The sequence below is a fragment of the Physeter macrocephalus genome, chromosome 14 (genome assembly GCF_002837175.3).
Source record: "Physeter macrocephalus isolate SW-GA chromosome 14, ASM283717v5, whole genome shotgun sequence".
In the NCBI taxonomy this organism is placed as follows: domain Eukaryota; kingdom Metazoa; phylum Chordata; class Mammalia; order Artiodactyla; family Physeteridae; genus Physeter; species Physeter macrocephalus.
In genome coordinates this window covers 86,521,648-86,538,158 of record NC_041227.1, presented here as the reverse complement: position 1 = coordinate 86,538,158, position 16,511 = coordinate 86,521,648, and the positions used below count along the sequence as shown (strand labels likewise).

Genomic DNA, 16,511 nt, shown 5'->3' with positions numbered 1-16,511 from the left:
AACAGTGAGAGGCCCGCGTACTGCAAAAAAAAAAAAAAAAAAAAAAAGGAGGTTAAAAGGATGTAGGAAAATGTGTGGGAGCAAGATTGTCTGAAGTGGAATTGACTGGGCAACAAAGAACCTTGGAAACAGGAAGTAAAGATACCCTGGAGGGGAAAGGACCAGGGCAGTAAAGACGAAGTGGGGAGTTCTCGCCTCTGGCCACTAGGGAACGGGGTCGGCACGGTATGGCCCAGTTGCCAGTCCAGGATATTTGTAGGCGGATGTGTGTGGAGAGAAGTAAAGGCCAGGGGTTCTCTGGAGCTGATGTGGACTGGCTCACAGTTTCTCAAGAGAGCCCACTGTATGCAGCCCTTTTCAAAGCGCCCTCCCTAGCACTCAGTGACGTCAAGTTAGTAGCTTGAGATCAGACATGGTGGGAAGATTGGGAGTATTTACACCCCAGAAACTGGCAAATGCTAAAGACTTTTGAGATCAAGCCTTTTGTCCCAGAAGGGCTTACTGTTAAAGATTTATCAGCAAACCACAGATATCCCTGTGCAACTGGGGTTTATGTTTGAATTTTGTTTTGTTTTGTTTTGTTCTGGTCGTGCTGTGTGGCTTATGGGATCTTAGGTCCCCAGCCAGGGATTGAACCTAGGCCCCCTGCAATCGAAGCGCGGAGTCCTAACCACTGGACCTCCAGGGAAGTCCCTATATTTGCATTTTTTAAAAGCTGTGCGCCTAACTTTGTTCATCTCTGTCTTCATTTGGCTTGTGAGCCAAGGTGATTGCACCCTGGAATAGATGAGCTGGCCCTCAAACGTTGAGCTCTTAAAAATCAGGGGCGTGCCTATTTGTATGATTAAAGGAGATTTTGCTTATTAAAAAATATAACATAAAAAGGAAGCTCCTCTGGCACAATGGTCTCAGTTTCTCTTCCCTCGAGGCCCATGTGAAAGCCCGAGCGTGTGCTCATTGGAGTGGCTGTTGGATTCTGACACCCCCCCCACCCCACAGTGGTTCTGATACTCCCATCAGCTCCCCCATTTAAGAATCGCTGCTCTAATCAATTTACCATGACATCTGACTTTCAAAAATTGGATTCACATAGTCCTTCCCACACGTCCATTTGGGATATAAAGTACACCTCTCAAACTCCTGTGTGTAGTGAGCCCTACAGCCATCAGGCCGGGGCTTCAACATGATAAACTTGGGGTATAATCTTCCTTTTACTCAGCTGGGCAGGGGTGGCCGATTCACAGTCTAGGCAAGTTATTTAGGTCTTAATGTCTTTCCTTATAAAGTGGAGTAGTAAAGTTACCTCACAGGGTTTTCTATGAGTTGGTATATGTCTCGTGAGTTGGACAGTGCCTGGCATATTGAAACTGCTTACTAAATACAGTAGTATATATTTGGAGTTTCCTTTAGAATGAATGCAGAACTTCATCCACATAATATAACCCAAGACCATTTGCTGTCACATGACAGTGCCTGGTTATCTGCCCAGGAAAGAACCAGCCTTTATAAACCCTCCCTTCCTGTTCAGTTTGTTCAGTGGACTTTTACATTCCCTGTAAGTGGCTCTGCAGAATTAGTGCCCAGAGCTACTGGTTTTCCTAGTTTCCCCTCTCAGCCACCACAGGATGGCTGGTGGAAGCCGCTCTCTTTCCTTGCCTGCATTCAAAGGAAATGGCAGGAGATTTCCCGGCTTTGAATACCAGCAGAACCTTTCCATAATCAGCCTGGGCTATTTCTGTATTCCCTGTGACTTCTCCTCCGTAAGAGCTTCATGGGATTCTTTATTAGCAAATGTTTATCAGAGACATTACCATGTATGGAACGCCTGCTTTGGTCCAGGCACTGAGCTAGCTGTGTATGAAGATTCTGTGTGTGCTGCCCCCAGACCTTCGTGAGAAACCTTTAAATTAGTTACTGTTCAGCCTGTTGTTGAGGTTCAAAAAGGTTAAACATACCCAAGGTCATACATTTGATGTATCAGCATTTGAAGGCGGATCTCTCTGACTCAGAAACCTGTCCTCTGTCATCTGTCTTGTATTGCCTTGGAGGTGACAGCAGCAAAGGAAACAGCAAACAGTTACTGAGCATCTTCTACACGCAGAGCACCAGACTGGGGCTGGGAGGGCCAGGAAGAGGTCCAGATACAGGAGTTTTGTAAGAGAGCCTCCTCAGACCACTATCCCAGCTGCCCAGGCTCTTCTGTTTTCAATGTTTCCTCATAAGAACTAGAAAGTTTTCAGGGACCAGCCCTCTCTGCTCCCTTAGGGCAGGAAGAGATCGCAGCCATTGCTTTGCAGATCCTTCACTCCCAGGACCCAGGGCTCCGCTCCGTGGGTGTGAGCCTCAAGCCAGGAAGGTGACCATCGTCTCCAATTCCTTCCAGCTCTGATGGAGGCGCGGGACATCCACACGCACCTGGTGCCGCTGCACCGCCACCTGGAAACGCTCGAGAGCCTGGAGTTTCCCGAGGTGAAGCCACGACTGTGGCCTCTGCTGCACGTGGTCTGCCTGATCTGGGCCACATGTGAGCTGTACCGCTGCCCTGGGCGCTTGATGGTGCTGCTGCAAGAGATCTGCAACCTTCTGGTCCAGCAGGTTTGTGCCCAGGATTCCCCAACCTCTCGCTGGATGGCTGAGTCATGAGAAGAATAAAGTGTCCATTGTTTTCAGGGCAGGGAAATAATTGGGGTCCAAAGTGTTCTCAGACTTGAATTGTTTTATCATCACAGCCAGTAACTCACAAAGGTGTTCTCAGTCCTGCTGGGATCCTTGGGAGGACCCGGGTCAGGCGCAGGGTCGGGGTGGTAAATTTCAACCTCCTTAAGGATCTTAACAGCCTGGTATTAGGTCAGCAGCAAAGCCCAGCAGCTAAGAACGCTGCCTCTGGAGTCAGGCGTCCCTGTGCCACATCCCTCATCACTACTTGTCAGCTGTGTGTGCCTGGGTGAGTCGCTCACCTGCCCTGTGCCTCATCTCCCTCTGTGCAAGGGTGGGAAGAAGAGGACCTGCCTCAGAGAGTTGCTGGGTGGCTGTGAGGCTCCAGTGTGATCCTGTGTGGCAAGGCTCACATCATGCCCTCAGGTGCTAAGAACTCACTGCCCGTGAGCTATGTAGAAACAGCTTCTTGGCTCACACGCTCTGTGCTCCTTAGGGACCCCTGTAGCACCAACCAGGGCAGCGTAAACCTTGAGGAGGGCACCTGTAAACAGAATGAGGCCTTTAACAAGATTTGGGTGATGTTCCCCCCCAAATTGCCTCCTTTTACCTCTGAGGAGCTGGGACCCTGAGAAAACAATGAGCATGTTTAAAGAGTAACTAAAAATAAGTCACATCTGTGGAGCACATTGAAGGCTACAAAGTGCTGTGACATCCCCGTCATTTGTGGATGAACCCTGCGAGGTGGGCAGGGAGAACCTTGTTAATTTACTATTATTATTTAACGATGAGGGCTACAGCTCAGGGAGTTTAACTGAGTCACCAAAGGGCACCCAACCCAGGACCGGAAGCTAATTGTTTGACTCCTAGACCAGCGATGTTCCATCACTGCATGTTTGTCAGCCAGGACGCTTACGATTGAAAGTCTTAAGAAAACCCAACCCAAACTAGCATCAACAAAAAGATAACTTATTGGCTCATTTATCTCAGAAGTCCAAGGAAATGTTGGCTTCAGCCCTGGGTTACAATGAGGCCTGGATGAGGTCACCAGGACCCAGTTATTTTGGCCCCTCCCTGTGGTGGTGAAGATAGCTGTCCAGTGGATTCAGACTCACAGCTTTCCAGGTTCAAGCCTCTGGTCCAAAGAATTTGTGCACTCGAATTATTTACTATAGAAAGCCAATGAGTCACAACGAAACACCTGGAAAGGACACCTGCCCAGCCCCAGCTAGCCCAAGGAAAGTCTCACTGTGTTTCCTTGTCTCTGGTTGGTCACTTGCAATCACTGACTATGGCTTGAACCCAGGTTCCAGTCTACCTGTGGAACTGAGGATGGGGTCCGACGTTTCCTATATTAGGCTTCTGAAAAACGTTGGTTGGGCAGTTACTCAGTTGAGAGCTGTGGGCTGGGCAGAGTTGTGGGCCGTCCTGTACCTGCAGCCAGGCTTAGTGCCACTAACCTGTCTGCCCTCCAGGCCTCTAATTATCTCAGCCCAGAAGACCTCCTGAGAAGTGAGGTGGAAGAAAGTCAGAGAAAACTGCAAGTGGTCGTGGACACCTTGAGCTTCTTCAAGCGGGTGTTTCAGGACAGAAGGGAGAATCTCCATTCTTATTTCAAAGAGAACCAGGAAGTCCGGGAGTGGGATTTCCAGTCCTCTTTGGTCTTCGTGCGATTGGATGGCTTCCTGGGGCGACTGGGCATGGTGCAGGTGAGTGTCCTCGTTCCTGTCAGGCCCCCGGCTCCATGCAGGAGGGAGCCGTCCAGGGATCCAAAAAGTAACAGCCATAACAAAGAATGAAGTCATGCCATTTGCAGCAACATGCAAGGACCTAGAGATGATCATAGTAAGTGAAGTAAGTCAGACAGAGAAAGACAAATGTGTGATATCATTTACATGTGGAATCTAAAAGAAATGGTACAAATGAACTTCTTCACTCAACAGAAATAGACCCAGGGACATAGAAAACAAACTTGTGGTTAACAAAGGGGAGAGGTGTCGGCGGGGAGGGATAAATTAGGAATTTGGGATGAACATACACACACTACTATATATAAAATAGATAATCAACAAGGACCTACTGTACAGCACAGGAAACTCTGCTCAATATGTTGTAATAACCTATATGGAAAAAAATCTGAAAAAGAAGGGATATATATATACGTATAACTGAATCACTTTGCTATACACCCGAAACTAACACAACATTGTAAATCAGCTGTACTTCAATTTTTTAAAAAAGTGTAGTATTTAAGATTTCAAAAAAAAAAAAGAAAAAGTGAGGAAGAAACTTGAACATTTATCAAATGAATTAATTTTTAAGACTAGCTGCCTTTCAAGATGTAAGTGGAAATCCTATTTTATTCCCTAATGGCAATTAAGTTTTCTTTTATCTCTCCTTTTCATTACATTTTGTGTATGGAGAATGCACGAAGAGAATTATAATGTATCTGCAATTCCCATGCTGTATTATTAGATCAAAATTTGGCCTTTCTTTTCTTTATTCCATGTTTGTGTCTGCCTATAGGATGACCAAATAAAAAATGAAAAAGTAAAAAACAAAAAAACAGAGTAAGAAATGGTCCAAGACAACATGGTGGTCGCCCCACCCCCCACCCTCCATTGGCTGGAAAAACCCATGATTCAATAACTATTTTGATTGATCATCATGTAATGGTAGTCTGTCGTACTAGAAGTTTAGGAAATTCTGATCATAGACTCAGAAAGAAGACCTAAGGAATCAATCGACAAATACAGTTGTTTTTCACATTACCCATAATCTTCTTGCTAGAAATCTCATGCAAAATACCAGCGAGCTGACCCGGATGCAGCTGGCCATTCCCACAAAGCCACTGCTTTGAACTCTACTCTCCCACCCTCACGGTTGCTCTGAAAACTACAAGACTAACATGAATCCCTGTGCAAAAGAAATATGACTTTTGCTCAAAGTTGTGGCTCCCCTCCGGCAGTTGTTTAAAAGTTTATATGAAAGTTAAAGGACCAAGGTGAGAAAGCATGAGGCTTTCTCTTTTGATTGTTTTAGAGTTTAGTGTGGTTAACAGGTGTTTTCACACTTTGCGGCTCTGTATTTGCTGATTGAACTTTGCAGGGAGAGTAGTGGGCATAATAAAATAAATACTTGTCCTAAAATTAATTTGGGAAATTCAGGGTCAAGTTCAAGATTAAGACAATAGCAGGAGGGACTGAGAAGGAATCAGAATCATGTTTGTAGCCATGATCAGCAGAGTTTTGGGAAAAAGAGAGGGGCTATATTGGGGGAGGCTGTGATAAGTGGAACAAACCATGGGATTATGAGGATAGGAGAGAGTGAGATTGAATCTGTTCATTCCAGCTCAAAAAGCATCGGTCTAGCACTGCTATGCACCAGGCACCATGCACCAGGCCCTGAGCTGGGACCTGGAGGTAGGATGGTGGCTGGGGTACAGCTTTCCTTGTAAGAAGCCCATGGACCAGTAGCCATGGCCCAGGAGAAGATAGAGACAGATGGAGGAGATCCAGGGATGGAAAGACACAGAATCAGGAAATTTCACTGAGTTGTATTAAGTGCCATGAAAAAAGAAAAATTGGCATGTTATTGGGAGCAAGAAGGGAGGGGTCTCTAACCTAGAGAAGGTCTGAGAAGGTGGGAGCGCAAGAGGAAATAAATTTCAAAACTGGAGTGGGAATTCTCCAGGGAACGAAGACGGGAGAGGGAATAGAGACAGACAAAATGTATAAGCGAGAAAGCAAGACGCTAGATCTTATGAAAGGCTCACCTTAAATCCTTCACCGGGATCACAGAGAGTATAAATAATTGATATCTAGCTTTATCCTAAATGGGTCCTTTTTCCGCAGCCGTTTCTACGATGGCTTTTGAGGAGCAGCCTCCCCTCTCCTCCCCCTCCACTCCATCCTTTCCTCTCCGTCACCAGCCCCTTTGCTCTCATTTAACCAGAGGTGACAGACACTCCTGCTCCACCCTGCCCCTGGCCGCCAGGGTGAACGTGGCAGACAACTGCCTTTACTGTGTGCGGGCTCTCCAGCCTTGAGGATGGTCCTCACCCGGAGGCCAGGAAGCAACGCTCAGCTCTGCAAGGCTGTTGGGCTGTGGCCTCGGCGCTGCACACATGCTAATGATGGGACTTTGCATATAGACAGCTATCCTAACGCTGGGCCGCCTAATCTTCTGGGTTTATTCGGTAAAAATAAGCAGCCTAGGCCACCAGTCTCCCTGGAGTCATTACCCTCACAGTAGTCTGCTCTCGGGCTGCTTTTTCTTCTGAATCAAGGGCACAGGTGCATAAAAAGAAGTTGCCCCAGTTTAATTAGAAGATGAGTTGAATGTCACCCGCTCTCTATCTTCCTGCTCCTTCCCCTCTTCCATTTTCGGTCCCTGGCTCTGGTTCACTTCTCTGCTTTTAGGCCAAATTCCACCACGTCTTTTCTCCACCGATTTCCCCTCTGCCTCCCTTTTCCCTCTTCCTTCCCTTTCTGCTGGTCTCCCTTCCCCTTCCCTGTTTTCCTCTCTCTTTCAGTTTCTCTTGGCTCTTTGTACACCCTACATTTACCTGATTCTCCCTTTTCCCATGGCTGCTCCTTTCCCTTGTCCTGGTGTTTCTCCCCTTTCATCTTTCGTCTCCCAGACATTTGCTTAGACTCACCCCCTGGCCCCCGGCTACCTCATCTCTTCCCCACTCAGCTCAGTGCAGTGGGACACAGACTTATCGATCAGCTCCAGGCATATTTCATGTTGCCCTTTAGTTAACATTCTGTGTATCTCTGTGATGGATGCCTATTTGAAATGAGATTAATCTGCTTCTCTCCGGCAAGAATTAGCATGAACCCGGCCTTATACATCTTGCCGTTCTGTACACTTCGTGGTCCCCGAGATGTTAATAAAATGACATCAGCGCATTTCCCTCTCTGCCTGCTCGTGTCCAGGGTTAAGTTGTTTAGGGCTGGTTTTTAGTCTCCATTGTTCTCTCTCATTTTTTCCCCTCTGATTTGTGTGGCTTTTTTCCTTTTGCTCTTTTGCTCTTGCTCTTTGAAACAAGAAGGTTTTATTGTGCAGATTGATGCTTCCCCTCTGGGCACCTGCTAAGTGAAGGTGGGGGCAGGGCCTGCTTGACCGGAGGTGCTGTCCTCCTGCAGGTCTGTCTGCAACGGCACACGGAGTAATTGCCTTCTCCGCAAACCGCAGTCCTCCTCCTCCTCTTCTTCCTCCTCTCCATCCCCATGACACAGCTAATCTCTTAGCGTGCCAGCCCTTGGGAGGGAAAGGAAGAATAGATCAAGGAAGAACTAACATCTTTCAAGAGCCTCTCTCGTGCCAGAACTGCAGCCTTAAACCCTTCGTAAGAGCTAGATACAAGAACCTTTACTTTAACAAATGAGCACCGTTAAGTTTGACACATAAATGAACTTGCCCGAAGCCACAGGCTCAGCGAGGTTTACCTGGGATTGGTACCCGGTACCCAGGGGCACAGGGTTCCAAGTACTGTCTTTCCACCAAACTCAGCCGTCTCCCAGCGATTCTAAAGGTCTCTTCCCCTCCCTCCCTCCCTCCTCCCTCCCTCTTGAGGGTCCCGTACTGGTTTTGTGGTTTTCTTCTGTCCTGACACACTCTATCCTGCATTTGCACACACTATTTTTACCCCATGATTTCTAGGTCTTTTTTGCTGAATAAGTCATTTGGGTAAAATTATAATTCCCATTCCATGAAAGGGCCTTACTAAGGAAATCCCAAAAGTATATAAAATCTTTGCAATTTGAAGCAACAGTCAAAAATCAAAGGGGAAGAGAGTCTTCAGCTGCCTCTTGATTCCTTCCCTCACCCTGCCTTCCTGCTCCATGCTTCAGTGCGCATGCACTCACACACACACACTAAACACACCACACTCACAGAGACACACACACCGCACATATGCACACAGCGCTACACATACACACACATTACACACCACACTCATACATACAGACACTGCACATATGCACACAACACTGCACATACATACACACACCACACTCACACATATTGTGTGGACACAGACACAGTCACACCACACACACGTACATACATACACTGTGCACACAACACCGCATACGACACATGGACACATCACACACACAGAGTTCATTTTTGTGTCATAATATTGCAGATTCTGCAGGTGTCCTGTTTATGTTTCTTCCCTCAAACAATGCAGTAAGTAAACAGCTTGGAGAGAACCCCCATTTCTTTCATTGTGAAATTGCTGTAAAGCTGTGATTTCACGTGAAGACAAGATGATTTCCTGCTGAGGCTTCATGCGCGGTGATTAGCGGGCAGATACCTAACAAACTGACCTAATCTACAGCGCTTTTCCTTTGCTCTTTCCTCAGTCTCCAGCCCTTTCGCTGCCTCTTTTCATTCTGGCCTAATTGGGCTGCTTCCGTTTTAGCCGGGCCTGAGCGCTCGGTCACGTAGGACATTAGCCGCATGAGGTCGGCCTCCATCGGAAGGTGAAGAAAACTGTTTTCCAGTGACCTTTGAGATTTTCATCTATGAATGTCTGCTTTATGCTCCCCCTTAATGAATTCCGAAGGCATTTCTTTTAAGATGTGCGGCCTCTCCTGAGAAGAGGCTTGCTGTTTGTGGGGTCACGGCACAGATGGAACCCGCCCTCACCACCCTAGTAAAGGCTGCACAGTTTTTAGTAAGAATAGTACCTGGCCGGTCCAGCCAGCTGCCTGGGACCTCATGCTCTTTGTAACTTCCGTCTCCAAAAGGAGCGCCTGTGTGTTAGCTATTATAAATCTCTCAGCCACCAACCTGATCTAATGACACCAGGGTAATGAAAATTAATTACAGCACCTACCGTTTATTGAAGTCGTACAAAGGCACTTCCCCTGTAACTCTAACCCATTTGCAGGTTAGGAAAAGGAAGCTTAGAAAAATTAAATGTCTTGCGTTAATTCTCACAGCTGGTTAATGGCAGACCAGGGCTGTGTGAACCCAGGGATCTGTGCCCTATCCTACACTCTTTCCATGAAGCCCTCTGTCCTACCACTGAACTTGCCATTTTCAGCCTGTATATAGCATAATGAATTTCGTGTGTCTACAACGATGATGGTTAAAAATGGATATTTTAAAAATATAATTTAAATCTCTTATTGGTTTAATGGCCTTTTTTTGTGAGGATTTCTAAATAAACAAAGAAAAGAGCTTACGTTTAAATATTTTAAGAATCAAAGATATAGTCACCATGATTACTGTAAATCTGTTTCTACGGTGGTAAGACAACTTCCCACCTGATGCACTAATCTTCTTCACGATACCTCCGTGGTGTCAAACTTCCAAAATCCACCCAGAGATGGAGAGCTCACTACCTCTCTTAGCAGCCCAGTCTATGGTTGGGCCTTTCAAGCGTGAGATCGTTCTGTTTTATGGAGTGGAACCACATGAAATTGCTATTTCTTGTAGGTCAGAATGGTCAAGTATAAGAAATTTTATAAGTTCAACCTACAGCTTGACACCAAATCTGCTCCTGGGTCCTGTTCACTCATTTGCCTTAGTTTTGCCCTCAGAGCAGGACCATGCAAGGTTCTGCCTTGCACTTGACCAAAGCCCTTCAAACATTTAAAGACACAGTTTGGCCTTGCTTTCTAATGCTCTGCTCTTGTCTAATTCTCCTTATTTTCTCCAATTGCTCTGAGTCCAATGTTCCTAGAGTTTCTACCACCCTGTCACCTTCTCCTGGAGGTGCTGTCGCTAAGTCAAGGGTCAAAGATCACGTCTTCATTCATTCAGTAAATATTTCTTCAGCATCCGGGACTCTTCCAGGGACTGAAAATACAGTGAGACCTGTGGGGTGTTTACAACCTACTGAGAAAGATGGATCGAAAATAAACAATGTGATATAATCCCAAATAGTGTATTATAATGCCAGAGTATTATAAGAGTTCTAAAGAAAGCTAACGCAGTGGAAGGGCATAGAGAGTGCAGGAGAAAAGTGGGGTGGGAGGTTCTTTTTATTGGGGGTGGGGTAAGGAAAGGTTTAAGACCTGGAGTTGAACCCTAAATAAATGTATTGCCCATCGTGTGCTTGTTAAGTAAAGCAATGTAAATATCCGTTGTTTTGGGTGACCAGAGTTTCTCCAAAAATAGAATGATTATGTAAGAATTCTTCTAATACCTATGATTTGCCTGTTAGATTGGAGATAAAACACCTTGCAGTGACCACCCAGGACCATGCTTCAAGAATTCTTGAGAAATAAAATAGTATAACAAAATCATCATCTAGTTTTCCGATGTAATCAAATGCATCGAGATGCATCTGCCTTTTAAAATGGTTAGAAGGGAGGGGATATGGGGATATATGTATACATATAGGTGATTCACTTTGTTATACAGCAGAAACTAACACAACATTGTAAAGCAATTATACTCCGATAAAGATGTTAAAAAATAAATAAAATGGTTAGAGGGTATTTCCTAAAAATTGAAATTGACATCCACAGAATTATGAAAAATGGGTACCCAGGTGACATTCCACTGCACAAATATGTTTCTCCTATCACACTGACAGCAACTAAGCACTTTTTGAATGACTTGAAAGACTATTTAAGTCTATTTCATTTAAATCAAATTGACTGCTGTTTTCAAAGTTGAACGTGTGTTTAAATAAAGACTGCCCCATTTCCCCGTCGTTGGCAAGATCTCCTGGTTTGGGTGTATGTCTTCCTTCCCTTGGCTGGTTCTTCCTCCTTCTCTCCTCTCCCACTTCAGCCACCTGCTCACAGCCATGCCTGAACACAGCTGAGCAAAAAGTGTTCTTAGATGGCTGCCCAAGGCTGCATGGATGGGCACCCACCTGGCAACACGGGGAAGGTCAGCCACTTCTCAGCACTTCCCAGTGCCTCTGTCTCTGCTGCTGGACTCGGTGTCCCAGCGATAGGAAGGAGATAGGCAGCCCTCTGCTAGCCTAATGGGCCAGCCCATAGCGGTGGCCAGTGGCAGTGCGAATTGCCTGAAATGGTGCCAGGGCCTGCTGGCTTTCCAGCCTCATGTCAGCGTTCCCTTTTCTTTACTTCCAAACCTCCTCTGGGTAGAGAGCCGGCTCCCAGGGGTCCACACCACATGTTTGCCAAAATGACACAAAGGTACCTTAATTTCCCTCTTTCCTGTTGAAGAGGTAAGCACACAGATTGGAAGGGATAACAGGGAGAATGTCTTGGTTTGAAGGTTTTGTGATTGTCGATGGGTTCTAATGAGAGGTAAGTACAGTCTGTCGCATTAGACGTGTCCTGAAGGCTTCCATCCTATCAGAGGTGAAGCATCTTCGATGGACTCGGGCAGGGTCCTGTCCTCCCCAAGGCTCTAGGTTGTATTGTCACCTGTCACTTAATCCTGAGCACAGCTGGGACACTGCCACATCAACAGTGACAGTAATGCACACTCACTGCCTGTTTACTGTGTGCCCGGCACTGGCCCACATCCTGTGCCCACATTGACTTGATTCACTCTCACCATTACTGTCCCAGCACAGCGTTGTCATCGCCCACCACCACCCAGCGGGCCACAGGGTCTACCGCAGCGTGTACGCTCGGCAAGGGCGCCCCGCAGATGTCTTTTCTCAGCAGAAGTCATTGCTGAGAATGTTGGTGCCACCTCTGAGCTTGTCCCCAGGACTGTTTGGAGGATCTGCTTTCCTGTCAATAGCCTCCAAAATACCTGTCATTCTAGAACCACATAACATGGTCCATTTGAAATTAGTTTTTTAAATAGGTATAAAGTCACCAGCCATGTAGATAACGTTATTATTTTATTTATTAGAGAACACGGAAAGAGGCTGAAGCATAAATTTGATTTGTGTGTGTATGTTAATTTTATTTATCGGAATTTTCTCTCTGTTATCGAGTCTCACCGAAAGTTATTCATACCAACCCAATCTAATAATAAGCTTACAAAACTAATCAGGCTTCACATTTTCCTGAGCAACCACCACCCCCGTATAATTTCCAGCCCTTCCCATACTGATTTGAGTGTCATCTGATGTTGTTATCATCATCATTATTATTTTAACTCTGTTGCAATTGTCTTTATAGGGTCTTCTGAAGACAGCTTTGGATCTCCACAAATTGGGAAAGCTTGAGTTTAGTGGCATCAGAGGGAGTGCCCTGAGCCAGCAGGCCCAGCGGATGTACAGCGAGTTTCAAGAGATGTACAGGGTCTTCTCACAGTCTTCCTATGACTGCTTGGACCCTCAAAGCATGGTAGAGCTTGGAAGAGCTAACTTTCAAGTTTGTCTCTTTCTCACATGCCTGCAGCCTGTAGGGTCTGGGTATTTACTTGCATTTTCCCTGTGCATTTTCTTTGGCTCTGTGGTCCCCATGGTTTATCCGCAGAGACCACTCTTAATTATTCTTTGTGTCAGGAGAAAGATCAGGGGAGGGCCTCGTCCAACTGCTCACTTCTCCAAGCTGATGATACACAGGGTTTCAGAGATGCTGAGGTGGGGATGGGATGATGGTGGAGGGTGTGGCTGCCCTGCAGCTCCCAAAGCTTTGATCTTTGAGCAGTGACTGCTAGGTGAAGGCCAGACACACCTGGGCAGAATTTCATTAGTGGTCTGGGGAGGGGTGAGTGACGCAGTAGCCTAGTTTTGCATTCAGACCCTGGTTCCCAAGGAGATACTTAGGATGAGGAAAGGGCTAGAGCTGCATTTTCCAGGATCGGGACGCAGGAGCCCACGTCTAACCTGTAGCTCAGGAGAGCTGAGACCTGTGAGTCCAAGCCTGCAGGAAACAAAAAGAAGCAAAAGAGTCAGTACAGAAGTAGGGAATGGAGTTCCCTGAGAAGGGAATGGCTGAATTGCTGGAGAAGGAATTTTGAGAGTATTTGAGGGAAAAGGAGAGAGAAATTCAGCAAGAATCTGCTCTGAGCATCTTCCAATGTCTAGGGGGATCTTAGTTGGCCAAACCCAGGAAATGTCACTTTCTAAAAATTCCATTAGTCTAAAGTAAAAAAAAAAGAGTTGGAGTACAAAGCAGTATTTTTATACCATATGTTTGCTACCGTGTGATAAAACAAAGCAAAACAAAATCCTTTGCACAGGGAAACATATTACAATGCTAATATGGTTGGGTTTGGGAAGTAGAAAAATACTACTACATTTTCCTACTTTTCTTTGTCTTTTCATAAAAATATGCATAGCTACTGTAAGGCAATAATAAGAAATAACAATTCCACAAATGAGAGATTTGAGTTAACAAAGTTTCTCTGAAAATTGCTACATTCGAAGAAAGAGGGCACACTTTGGGTTGCCAGATAAAATACAATAATTGGGATATGCTTATTAAAGGGACATGCTTATAAAAAAAAATTCACTATTGATCTGAAATTATATTTAACTGCGTGTCTTGTATTTTTATTTGCTGAATTTGGCAACCTTAGGAACAATAGCCTCTGTCTTAAGCAATTAAGGTGTAGTTAGAAGAAATAGTGTATACTAGCTTAATTAGCTTACTTTCCTCCTAATGGCCAGATCAGTTTGCTTACACTGAAAAAAATAGGATTTTCACTTGCGGGGGGGGAAGGGAAGTAGGGGGTAATGATAGAATAGCCCCATTCCTGGGGCGGTTGCTGCTGAGCTGGCAGGTGAGAGAAGGGGCTTCGGGGTCTGGAAGGTGGGGCCCAGACAGGAGGGACAGCGCACCAACCTCACATCCAGCTCTCTGCACCATTTTGCCTAGAGTGTCTAGGAAAAAAATGCTGCAGTAATAGGGTAACTATCTACATGGATAAACACTAAGGCACGCCATGGTGAACTGTGGAAAGTTAAAATCCGTGGTATAACCGATTTGAGTACACATGTTCATAGTAAAGAGCACAGCAGGATGGGCCTTCAGAATATCATGTTTTCTTACATCTACGTGATGTCTCTTCAGGAATTTGAAAATGATGTCTCTGAGTTTAATCAGAGAGTAGAAGACCTTGACCGGAGACTGGGGACTGTCTTTATTCAGGCCTTTGATGATGCCCCTGGTTTGGAGCATGCCTTCAAGGTTTGTAAAGTAGGGGGAGCCACCCCCATGCTTTATTCCCCCCGCCCTCTTCCAACTGTTTTGTTCCTGCAGAGAGGAATTGTTCCTGTTAGAGCAGTATTGTGGGTGTCCCAGGGCAAGGGAGTGTGCAGAACTGGGCTTCTCAAGTTGACAGCTAATGCTTTTCTGCAAACAGGATGATGTAAAAATGCTTTGTAAGTGAGTTTCTTCTGGAATGCTTTCTTTGGGCCTTATCAGTAGAGTACCCTTTGAAAGTGAAGAAGCCTGCTGTGGTCACCATGCTAAATCCATGGCTCTGCAACACCGTGGCTGTTTAACTGCTGCCATCAGGTTGGTTCAGGCTGGAGCAAACCACTCGAGCACAAGTAAGCTGGAGTAAGAAGATGCCGGCCCTGGCCCTGTGCTGCCTAGATCAGACGGTACGCAAATGCACAGGAGGAGGAGGTTTAGGACGATGAGTAGGTAAATGTCCACAGAAATGAGAGATCTGGGTTGTGAGACCTGAAGACTTAGTGGAACAGAACAGACCTTCCATAAACTGTGATGACACTTACTCTGTAGAGCCTGAAGGATTAGAACCAGGACTGATCAGGTTACAAGGAGGCAGATTTTAGCTAAGTAGGGGAAAGAGGTTTCTGTTAATGCTATTTAAAGATGGAATAAACTTCCTTGAGCTGTAGGTAAGTTTCCAGGCACCGAACATGTGCAAACATAGACTGGGTGATTGGTGGGACAATTGCAGAAGAGGCTTAAACCCAGGATGTGTGAAACCATGCTGTTCTAGAACACTGGGCATATATATATTTAACTCATTCAAGAATATACCTATGTATTCTTTAATAAATACCTACTACTCCGTAACTCACATAGGAAGAGTTTTAGAATTTCTCTCGCCAAGTATTTAATTCCAAGAGAAGGGCTTATATGTGTCTATAAAATAATTCCTTTTGCCATTAACTGTCATGGCTAATTGGGATGTTACGACTCAGATAACTGGTGAAGCTGGAACCCCATTTCTGCCTTGAGGATGTCCAGCCCTACCCCCCCCAAAAATCCCTGTGCACCATGGATTTCAAGGCGTCTTCAAGTGTCTCACATTCACTCTCAAGTTGCTCTGTCTTTGACATCATGGTGTCTTTGCTACTTGTCTCCAGTCTCCCTTAAAAATGTCATCTGCCCAGGAAGGTGCTTTCGGGGGTCTTATTGTTGCTCCTCTGATGATCCCCACCATGACAGCATCTACATTTATGCCAAGGGAATATCTGTCTGGGCTCCAAACACCCCAGTCTTTGCATTTTGTGGTGGAGCAGGGTTCTGAGGAGAAGCAGCAAGAGACCTTTCCAACTTCGCACACCCTTTGCGCCTAGGTCCTGAAGCAACACTGCTTATACCCGGAGTCTCAAAGGGCTCTCACGGAGCAGACTCTTCTTTGGGCTCCAACACCTCTTCTCAACAAGGCTACCCACCGAGTCTGTGCGACCTTGTAGGAAAACTATAACCACTCGGTCCCTTCTGCTTCCTTTGTTTTCTCTTTCTGGCCATCCCACCAACAAGAAACCAAAGCCCTTCCCTCCTCCTTCAGCCAAAACAAAGCCTTCCAATGTATATAATTTCGTGCAAAGAAGTGCCTTTTCAGGCTGGGGAAGTAGGAACCCCTGAGTCCAGATACCCCTGTTACTGCTGTAAGACCATTTGACCACTAGGTGTGCCTCGGTGGACATGGCCAGAAGGGGTACGTCCAGGTCAGAGAACCTGAGTCCGAGGATGTGGGCTGGCTGCAGTGGCCCCTCAGCCTACAGCTCTGTGCCTCTCAGC

The 16,511-nt window shown here is 45.9% G+C and overlaps 1 protein-coding gene across 1 annotated transcript in view; it reads left to right on the top strand.

Moving 5' to 3' along the window:
* DNAH9 (dynein axonemal heavy chain 9) overlaps positions 1-16,511 on the top strand; it is a 304,796-nt gene that overhangs the window by 14,797 nt on the left and 273,488 nt on the right. The window contains exons 5-8 of the mRNA XM_024127927.3: positions 2,384-2,595; positions 4,131-4,364; positions 12,738-12,905; positions 14,580-14,696. Coding sequence (XP_023983695.1) covers positions 2,384-2,595; positions 4,131-4,364; positions 12,738-12,905; positions 14,580-14,696 — 731 coding nt within the window. The remainder of the gene's footprint in view (positions 1-2,383; positions 2,596-4,130; positions 4,365-12,737; positions 12,906-14,579; positions 14,697-16,511) is intronic.